The sequence below is a fragment of the Taudactylus pleione genome, unplaced genomic scaffold (assembly GCF_031769625.1).
Source record: "Taudactylus pleione unplaced genomic scaffold, aTauple2 ptg000041l, whole genome shotgun sequence".
Taxonomy (NCBI): Eukaryota; Metazoa; Chordata; class Amphibia; order Anura; family Myobatrachidae; genus Taudactylus; species Taudactylus pleione.
The window spans coordinates 7,677,835-7,688,824 of NW_028284443.1; the positions used below are offsets into that span (position 1 = coordinate 7,677,835).

Genomic DNA, 10,990 nt, shown 5'->3' on the forward strand with positions numbered 1-10,990 from the left:
ATGCTGGGGATAAAAGAAGAGGAAGCTACAAGTAAGAATGATAATAAACAAGAAAAATTGACAGTCCCCAACAGCGCTCCCTGCTCTGCAGTGCCCTGTGCCATGGCACTGGTCACACTACCCTAGTTACTGCCCTGAATGTCACTGCCTGCAACACCATACCGACACTATTACCGACACCACAATGTGGACAATGTTGAAATGGTTTAAGTAGCATCTTAACCGTGTCTGTAGTATAACTTGAAACATGTTGCTAAAGTAGCATGTTTAAAGTTATACTTCTAAACATTTAAAATTCTTTAGATAGCATTTTAACCTTGTCAACACTGTGGTACAGGCATAGTGCTGCTGACAGCGACACTGTCAATAATGTAACGACGGCATAATGAATGCATCCAGACTCATCATTGTGTTGCCTAGCTACACCACCAGAGTAACCGCCTATATAATTAGTTTGTGACATTTTTGTTCATCTGCAAAGTGAACATGTTCATACATGTAAACATCTTTGCTATGAAAGCAGATGCATATATGTCACATACATACTTTGCCTGTGTCACACTTGCCTAATAAATGATGCCTTCTCTTCACAACAGCAGCAATAGTACACAAATACAAATATTAGAACAGGTCTATAATGTAATGTATTGTATGTATATATACATATACACACACATATGTGAAGGTAGAGATAGATAGAATGTTCAAACAAGAATGATTAATCACATTTGGCATTGGTGTGTATAAAGTGGCATTCTTACATTGCATAGGAGATTTATTCCTGCTGGGTTTTTTTTTTGTATTAAAGTCAATATATAATCAATCTGCAATATTGAAATAACATTAAACAAATTGAAAGTAAAACTAGCTAGGCACCCTAATTAAATAAAAACAGTTCAGATCTTGAAAATTACTATAGACTATTCAAATCACCAAGCCATTTGCTTATACAATATAATAATTAAAAACAGCTAATATAAATATAATTATTTGGTTTTGATAAATGCCAAGTGAATGAAGCCAATAGTAAACAAAATTTTAGATTGATATTATTGAAGTGGCAATTACAAAATTGAAACCAGTGAAAACTACTTACCTGGGAACATGTGATCCCACACTCTTTAATTCTCTGTAATGAATGGCAATTAGCAATTCCAAAAAAGAATATAATAAAAAAATGAGACCCTGAACTTTTCCAATACAGAAAGCAACAGTTTCCATTGTGAAATTTCATGTCTATTCTCACTGTTAGTGATAGTTATGTGTACATAGGGAACTAGAAGACTAAACTAGCTCCTAGGTTTCCACACAGGCACTCCCCTGTGGGATGTCCTTGTATTATACTGTATGAGTCACTGTGTGATTCCTAAGTTACGTAACAGAATTTCCCCTGATTATACTACATTTTCTGTAATGTTAAGTACGTTACAATGGAGCTGCAATGTCATCATGAAATGTGTTGATAAAGCAGAAGTATAAATTATTTCATTATAATTTTAAATAATCTTTTCAAATCTTTTTAAGAATTACTTTTATGTTATTGTGAAACTGTAATGCAGAACATGTGGATGAATTACATTTGTAGCTACTGTTGTTGTCTGGCTCTTGAATGAAATGTGTGGCATATATAAGGTGTATAATTAGTATTGATACAGATATCTCATAAAAATTTTTCCCAATTTATTTTACCATTATTAGATCAAAACAGTGATTCAATAGTGGTGTTCATTTCTTCATAAACACAGAGAACAATCAATAATATATTCTATTCTAGATAAAACATGACCATGAATAGTCGAGGGCAGATTCAGGTACAAAAAAAAAAAAAAGAAAAAAAAAAGACAAGGTACGTTGTAACAACATTGTAAAACGTGCAAAAGTTCTGATGTAAAACATACTGTAGTTTGACGTCACAGTGCACAGACCTTTTTCCAAAGACTAGTAAACTCACAAGATAACTGGTGGAACTTCCATGAATACGAGCCTCATACCAAAGTGTGAATTGAATGCACTGGCATATCATCTTCTTCAAAATGCGCTGTTATTTGTCAATGACAGGCTTCCAAATATACTGTACTCCTATAGTATTTATAAATGTATACTTATATGCCTGTGCTCAGACATACAGTATAGGCAGTTTGTAGTGATGTAAAATTTTATAAATTCTCATATTAATTTCTAACTGTTTCTTTTATGCAAACACGAGCAGAGTTTATTGTTTCATATTATGTCCCCATAATTTCATTATTAAATAATATTGCGCCTCTTAAACTAATGTGAAAATCATATTGACTTCATCATGTAATTTCCTATTTCCCCTCCTAACATCTGAATTAAATATTGCCCCAATAAGATAAATTGGGGTAAAAATATGTTTTCCTACTGTAATTAGTAAATAATTGCTCTCATAATTAATAAGTGTATTCGATCTCCTCAAATTACAAAATAACTCAAACAGTATGCAGTTTGGGCTATTTTACTTATCACAACAACCCAACGCCAGATTAAGGTGCACATGGGCCTGGAGCTAAAATTTATGACGGGCCTATTGAATGGCACCACAGGGGATATGACTAGTCCTGCCCCTTTCTTGTGCCAGTTGGGCCTGTTCCAAGTACACTCAGCACTGGTTACACTGGTGTGGTTTCCATATTTGAATTTTGGACTATGCTGCAGCCCCACCTCTGAAGCCTCCACTGGTTGGGAGGTATGGCCAATGGGAGTACAGCACACATTGCTGAGGACATCCTGCTGTGATCAGGAAACTTTAGCGTTACAACATACAAGAGCATTATGTAGCAGCAAACAAAGCCTGCATAGGGGTGGGCCAGCTAGTCCTGCCAAAGGCAGTCTAATATGGACCAGCCCATCCCTGCATGGGCCTCGACCCACAATGGTAGTGGGTGGGGCTACAAAGCAGGGGGGGGGCACTGGGGATTTACATGGGCCCCTTTGCAGGCCAGGCAAACGTTGACATTTGAAGTCAACAACTGCCCCGACACCCAAACCGAAGCTGATAAAACATATTATTTTCATATTTTGAGGGATATTAAGCCACATCCCAAGATCATTGGGGAACAAAAAAATTTAAAATAACATGTATCATTTTTTTTTAGCGGGTATGAGCAAATAGTTTTCTATAACAAAGTTTTGAAGATAAGGTTTTTAGTAGGTTGGTAACCAAATTTCTTATATTTCATAAAATAGGGCAGACTGTACAGTGGAAAAATACAACGGGCTCGGAGCAACATCTCAGGGCATGAGATACCATCCATCTATTTCTTACTGACTGTGCTGAAATATCATTAGATTATTATTAAACACACTGCACAAATGATTAAAATATACAGCAAGTCCCACATGTTGTCCTGTTTTGCTATGAACAATTAGAACATAAACCAATATTAATTGGAACATATAGAAAGAGTTTTACACCCGACCCCAGTTTGTTTAAAATTGAGGTTATACTCACTTACAGTGCGGAAGGTCAGGGACCCCTAACTGCCTAACCCTGACCAGTTAGGATTTCCTTAGGTATTCTCACTCTGATAAAGACATGTACTAGTTCCGTAGCAATTGTCTTTGTTGACATATTGTGCAATGTTATTGCTTCTTGGCATCTGGTAGGGTAATCCATTACCACCAAAATATACTGATGAACACGAGCATACTTTTTTCAAAGGCTCAACCAAATCTACAGCTATTCTCTCAAACGGGACCACAATAATGGGTAATTGGATAAGCGGACATTTATAATGTGGCTTGGAAGCATGGTACCAACACTCACGACAGGATACATGTTGTCAGATATATCGTTATAAACCCCTACCAAGAAAAAAGCTGAAAAATTATTTATTTTTTCTACCCTTAGATGTCTAGCAGTTATGTGACCATGAGCCCGGTCACAGTTCTTTTATATGCCTTAGGAATTCTCAATTGTTCCACAATCCAGGAGTAGCTTGATGTCTCCTCAGAGATGTACGTGGACACAGATATACAAGTGTTGCAAATCAAAGTAATCAGCACAGCCTGCTGGTACATCACATTGTGACCATCGCGACCATTGGGGCTTGCGATGAGACCCTAAGGTCCGTCTCAGCAACCGCAAGCACCAGGGAGCTTCCTGCTCTGATCGAGCAGGAAGCTCCCCACTGACATCACTGCTGTCAGTGCGGCCACCCACAAAACGGCAGGTTGTTCCGTCAGGAACGCCTCCGTTTGTGTAGCCTCCCCACCTAGAAAACGGGGCGAGCTGTCGATCAACATCGACAGCCGCCCCTTTTGTAGTGAGCTCCGGAGCTAGAGAATTTCTCTCTCGCTCCGGGGCTTGCGCACGCGCAGTGCGGCCGCTGCACATGCGCAGGGCCTTAACATCGACCCGGTTGCAAGCGCTCAGCGCTTGCGACCAGGTCTGAATGAGGGTCTACGTTCTGTAGCTAACACTGGAGAATAAGGATATGCTGCTGACTCAAGGAGAAGGAGGATCTGTACTTGTACACCACTGTGCGTACCGAATGCAAAGGTATTCTGGTGCAAAAGGTGGCACTTGGAGTTGTACACAGACAAAGACAAGGATATGGCACTTGAAATAGCACACACAAGCAAGAGGTGTCCGGTAGCTCTGCTGTACCAGGGTATGGGACCTGCAAATAACAGACAGGTAAAGGCACTTAAAATAATCACTAGGTGTCATGGATGTGGTTTCTTTTAGTTGTGTTCCAGGGCAAGGGTTAGGACTAGCTCTATTCAACTCAGTTGCCCTCTGGAGACTAGGTCTAATGAAGTTCCTACGCATGAAGAGGATACTGGAGTCTGAGAACGGGTTAGTAGCTCAGGCCCTGCTGAGAGCGACCAGGAAGTCGCAAGGGGAATGGAGGTAGCACAGGCTACTTGGTGCAGCTGATTAGCTGAGAGGGGAATGGTGATAGTGCAGGCTATTTGGTGTGGCAGATTAGCCGTGAGGTGAATGGTGGTAGCGCAGGCTACTTGGTGCGGCAGATTAGCCAAGAGATGAATGAAGGTGGCGTGGAGCTGCTTGTCACGGCCTGGGAGCCGTAGATGGTTGGTGGTAGCGTGGAAGCTACTTGTCGCGGCCTGGGGCCGTAGGCGGTTGGTGCTAGCCTGAAGCTACTTGTCACGGCTTAGGAGCCATAGATGGTTGGTGGTAGCGTGGAAGCTACTTGTCGCAGCTTAGGAGCCGTAGGTGGCTTGGTGGTAGCATGGAAGCTGCTTGTCACGGCTTAGGAGCCATAGATGGTTGGTGGTAGCGTGGAAGCTACTTGTTGCAGCTTAGGAGCCGTAGGTGGCTTGGTGGTAGCATGGAAGCTGCTTGTCACGGCTTAGGAGCCGTATATATGGTTGGTGGTAGCGTGGAAGCTACTTGTCGCGGCTTAGAAGCCGTAGTGGCTTGGTGGTAACATGGAGGCTACTTGTCGCGGCTGTCAGCAGAGAAGTCAGCAAACGCTTTCAGAGCGCAGTGTAGAGGCTCACTTAGACAGGCTAAGGGAACTTGTTGCACTGGCAACTAGTGAGAGTGGTGAAGATCCTTTTAAAGGGAGTGCTGGATGCTGACTGGCTGGAAAAGAGGGAGAAGCAAGTCTATTGGAGGAAATCGCGTCACATGGGCAATCCAAGATGGCCGCGCCCATGGAGCAGAGACCCGCGGTGGACCCACGAGTGAGACGCCGGACCTGAGGCTGAGAAAAGGATGCAGAAGCTGCCGGGGAGCAGAAGGAGCGATCGCCTGCAGGAACTGACCGGCGGGGAAGCAGGGAGCCGTGCCGCAGCGTTCTGAGAGGTAAGTGTCGGGGTCTGATTCTGGGGTCTCTATGGTGAGTTGTGACACTAGGGAGTAAATTTACTAAAGTGAGAGTTTTTAGAAGTGAGTTTTAAAAGTGATGTTGCCCATAGCAACCAATCAGATTCTAGCTATTATCTTCTAGGAGGTGCTAGTTAAATGTTAAGTAGAATCTGATTGGTTGCTATGTGCAACATCACTTCTAAAACCTCTCACTTTAGTAAATTTACCACTAGGACTCAGTACATAGGAGATGTACTGAGGATACACTGGAAATACTACTGGGAAGAGTCTCTGGAAGATTGCATATGAAGCCTGGAACAAAGCAAGCAGCAACCATCTGGGAATAACGAAGTTGATCAGGCAATTTCCTGTTCACCTGGAGTCCTGTTTATACCCCCAGGTAGCTGTTCATTGGATGAGCAAGTCAGCTGAGAACTGACACAGCTACCACTGGATAATGATCTATCAGGTGATTCTGCCAAGATGGCTGCGCCCATGACCATCGCTGCAGGAACTCCAATATGGAGGATTGCGTGGGCCCCAGGGAGAGTCACCTGGGCCCCAGGGAGAATACTCAGCAAGTCACCTACCGCTGCACCTGACGTCTCACTGCTCACGCTAGTGAAGGGAAGCCGATGCGGCGGTAAGTAACAGCCGATCCCACTCAGAATCCTGACAGTATTGTGGAGTGGGCATCAACAGTTAAGAGTATGGGCCTGATTCAGACCCGCTCGCTGCCGTAGGCAGTTCGCAGGTCTGATGGGCTTTTTTTTTCATCAGGCCACTCGCTAAGCTGTGGGTGACCACCCACAGCTTTTGCGAGCGGCCTGGAGCCCATCGCGATTATCGCTACCATCGGGCTTGCGAGGAGACCCTGTGGTAGGGTCTCAGCTCTCGCAAGCTGGAGTGGACTCCCTGCTGTAATAGAGCAGGAAGTCCACTACTGACATCACTAGTGATGTCAGTAAGGCCGCCCACAAACGCCAGGCATTCCTAAGGGAAAGCCTGCGTTTGTGCAGCCACCCTCCCTCTCCGCCTACAAAACGGGGCGAGCTGTCAATCAACATTGACAGCTGCTCCATCTTGTAGCAAGACCTGCAGCTAACTAGAGCGCCGGACCCTGGAGGGCGTTGCAGAGTCCGAGAAAAAAAAAAAAGAACTATGCTCTTGAGAGACGGAGCCCAGCGCTAGCACGTCCCTTGGATGCTTCCCATCTGCGACTGACAGCCCCAGACCCGATCCTCAGCCTCCTCTAGCACACGCTGGGGAAACCATCCCTGACTGATTTCCCTTGACATCAGCAGAAGTGGGGGCGGAGCCAATACTGGAAGTCCCGCCCCCACATCACCCGCGAATCGCGGCATTTATTACATCGTGTGGGGCCTAATGATTAGCAACCTGCACCAGCTGCTGCATCAATAGGGTATGTTTGCCTACTGTGTAAATATGTGCATGTATGTGTTATTGTGTATGTGTTAGTGTATGTATACAATGTATTTGTTAGTGTTAATGTGATGTTGTGTATACGTTTCAGTGCATGTGTTAGTGTGTATGTATGTGCTATTGTGTATATGTGTGTGTGTTATTGTGTATATGTGCTAGTGTATGTATACAGTGTATGTGTTATTGTGTGAATGTGTTAGTGTATGTGTTATTGTGTGAATGTGTTAGGGTATGTATTATTGTGTATATGTATTAGAGTTGCATGCTTGCCTACCCTCCCGCATTGCAGGAACCTCCCACTATAAGCTGGGAGCTCCTACTACCCCAGAAAGTATGTGGGATACCCGTTTCCCCACTGCCCCATCTAAACACAAAAGTTGAACTGCCATGCTTAGGTTGGTTGGGGGGGCGGGACCTGGACTCAAGGTCATTAAGACGCATAACATAATTTTGCCGGCCACTGCAGGTTGTGGGTAGTGGTGTCCGTCTAGCCCCAGCCCAGCACAAAGTCTCAGTCACTGCGTTGCATGGGGGAATATGTCACCCGCACCGGGCTCCTTTAGAAGCATTCGGGCTGGCCCGGTGGCCTGGAAGCACTTGTTGCACCTGTGCGGCCCCATCATTTAAACCTCTCCTCAGTGTTGGACTCGGTGGGTGGCCGCACTTACTTTACCACGGGAGGACGGGACCTAGTAATGTGCCCAGACCTAATCAGGGCTGACCCCAGCAATTGGTTGCCACCTGGGGATCAGCAGCGGAGGACCACTTCCTTCACAGCAGCTCCCAAATGCAGTGACAGTGTGTGAGCTGCTGTATCCAGCCAGCCATATTATCCCTTTAAACCAGGACACTCCTGAAATACACAGGTTCTGTGGCTAATTAAAAACAGGTGAAATGCAGACTTGATGTCAGCCAGCCACAGAACCTGTGTAATTCATGAGTGTCCCAGATTTAAGGGATAAATATTTCCTGAAGATAGGTACACACTATATAATATACCGTACAATATATCGCCCTAAACCTAACCCCCTAACCACACTACTTACCATTGCGTTGCCGGTCAGGATGCTGGCACCGGGAATCTGACTAATGTCGGGATTTTGTCGCCAGCATTCTGAGCGCCAAATTTGATGTAGATTAAAGTTGAATCTACATCCCCTTAGAACACAAGGTTTATTTGTTACTGCTTTTTATCTCTAATACATAAACTTCATACACAAACCTGCTCTGGCAGCATATAGCTTTTAGTACTATAGTTTTAAACTTCCACTGCAGGACTTACCCCTGAGTGGCAATAGATACCTATAGGTGGAGGTAGACACGCCACTTAGGTGGAGCAGGTCACACTCCCTCGATGTAAATGTATATGGCTATGTTGAGGATTTTGGGGGGGGAACAGGGGCGGTAGAATGAAGTTTTGCCTAGGGCGCCTAGAAACCTTGCACCGGCCCTGCTCCTATGCCTGTGCAGTTTTCCCTTTCAATCCTTTCTCCTGTAACAAATAACTACATTCCTGGGTAATCGCAGGTATTCTACAGACTGCAACTTAGTGGACTAGATACCATAAATGACCATTCTCCATGAATAAACATTCTCTTTTTATATTATATCAGACTATTGGGATACCTATATCTGGCATACACCCACGTGTCTCTTTTACAGTTTGCCTATTACAAGACATGAGCAAAAGATTTCAGGGATAGTGAATACTGTAGGTTTACAAAAGAAAATGGAATAAGATTAAAAAAATAATAAATACTACATTAAAAATAGTATTAAAAATGAATTTATATAATTAAAAATACATTGTATTTCTTACAATAACCATTTGTATTTGAACTACAAATAAAAGATCTGTACATTGATTTAGCTGAAAATAGGACTATTGGTCCATTAGTCAACATAGGGCTTGAGCCAGAGTTGTATACTGTTTGCTTTGCTGCTGCGTCTTTGGAAAATATGGTAATACTGCAGGATGCACCCATAGGCAAAAGACACCCACTGCTGACATAGGAGATTCGAGTGCTGTGTCTGAAGACGCAGCATTAGGTCACCATCGACCATCTGAGTAAGCCCAAGTTAACTCAGAATGGTCACTGGAACACCACTGCTGGGACCAGGAAATCTGCATTGGAAGATGCATACCCATTGGAAGATGCAGACCCTGGCCTTGGAGAGACAGAAAAATAACCACAGATAAAAGAATAATAAGCGTTCCACAGGCACTGTCACAATATTCAAACTCCACTGTCGTGTTCTTGATGTATTATTTCTCAAACAGGAAGAAAATGGAAAATATAATTAAGCTTCAAATTGATTAAATATTGTCATATATCAGAAGATTATACAGGGACTCACCTATTACAGGTGCCCTATATTCATGTAAAGGTTTCTTTTCTCCCCTACCACCAGCAAACACTCCGCTGTATGGCATACAAATCCTCCCCTTAGGGGTTTAACTCACCTGGGATCAGGTATTGATATTCCCCAAAAGGTTTCTTTATGTCCCTCAATCCTTCAATCAGAAGTTTTGCACAGTGGGAAACCAAACGATCTTTATTGACGAATCCTCTTTTCATTCAAAAACATTTATTGTAGAAAAGAACATCCATATACATGAATAAATAAATAAAAAAATAGTTCTGGAAATCACATGTAGCCAGCGGGGTTTACTCCATCCGGATAGAGAACCCTCCAAGCTATACTCAAATCTTAGAGCCAAATGAATCCAGTTCTACCATAAACAGATACATACACCAACGCGTTTCTGACCATTCAGGTCCTTCCTCAGGGTGAAATAATAACCTTCTCCATATCATGCTATTTATACCCTTTCCCTTAATTACAAGGGAGGGGTAGCCATAAAACATCACTAAAACCTGGATAGTAACAGGGAAAGGGTATAAATATCGTGATATGGAGGTTATTATTTCACCCTGAGGAAGGACCTGAATGGTCAGAAACGCGTTGGTGAATGTATCTGTTTATGGTAAAACTGGATTAATTTGGCTCCAAGATTTGAACATTGTGACAGCGCCTTGGAACGCTTATTATTCTTTTATCTGTGTATTTGGAGGAGTGGTGCTCCTAAAGCTTGTACTGGGCTGCAGTTACAGGGCGCAGACGGTTTGGATTCATTTTTTGTAAATTGTTTAGAAAAATAACCACGCTTAAGCCTGTACCTAGGATAATAATTATATTCTGTGTGCCATATAAAAAAAAGAAATATATACTTTAATAAATACAATTAACCTGAAATAAAATATAATAATAATTTAATAATCGATAACTAATCATAAAAGCTCAAAGCTTACAGCAATGGACATATATATATGAAAAAACACACATTGAATCAAACATATGAAGAATGAAACATTATTTCTTTTGTTAAGTAGCAATCCTGAGAAAAATCACAGTTGGAACTAAGGCCCTCATTCAGAGCCACTCGCTAGCGGCAGTACGCTCGTTCCGAGCGATGTTCGCACATCTGCGCATGCGTACGGTTTTTAGTACGCATGCGTGAACCAGTCAGTGCGGCCGAAAACCATTTGTACGCAATATAGCGAGTGCCTGCTATTTTGAGTGACAGAATGAGGCGTATGTGGGTGGTAACAGGGGAAGGTGCTTGAAAACGGGGAGTGGAGATCTGATCGCAGGCGTGCTTAAAGGTCAAAACGGGCGTTTTATGGGTGTGCATAATTAATACATCAGCGTCAATGACCACGTCACTTGTTTTTTTTTAACTCA

General features: G+C 43.0%; 1 protein-coding gene across 1 annotated transcript in view; it reads right to left on the reverse strand.

The window, feature by feature from the left end:
• The window catches only part of IL17REL (interleukin 17 receptor E like), a 159,180-nt gene extending 157,910 nt beyond the window's left edge, over positions 1–1,270 (reverse strand). The window contains exon 1 of the mRNA XM_088455940.1: positions 1,097–1,270. Coding sequence (XP_088312066.1) covers positions 1,097–1,234 — 138 coding nt within the window. The 5' untranslated portion in view covers positions 1,235–1,270. The remainder of the gene's footprint in view (positions 1–1,096) is intronic.
• Between the last annotated feature and the right edge of the window lie 9,720 nt (positions 1,271–10,990).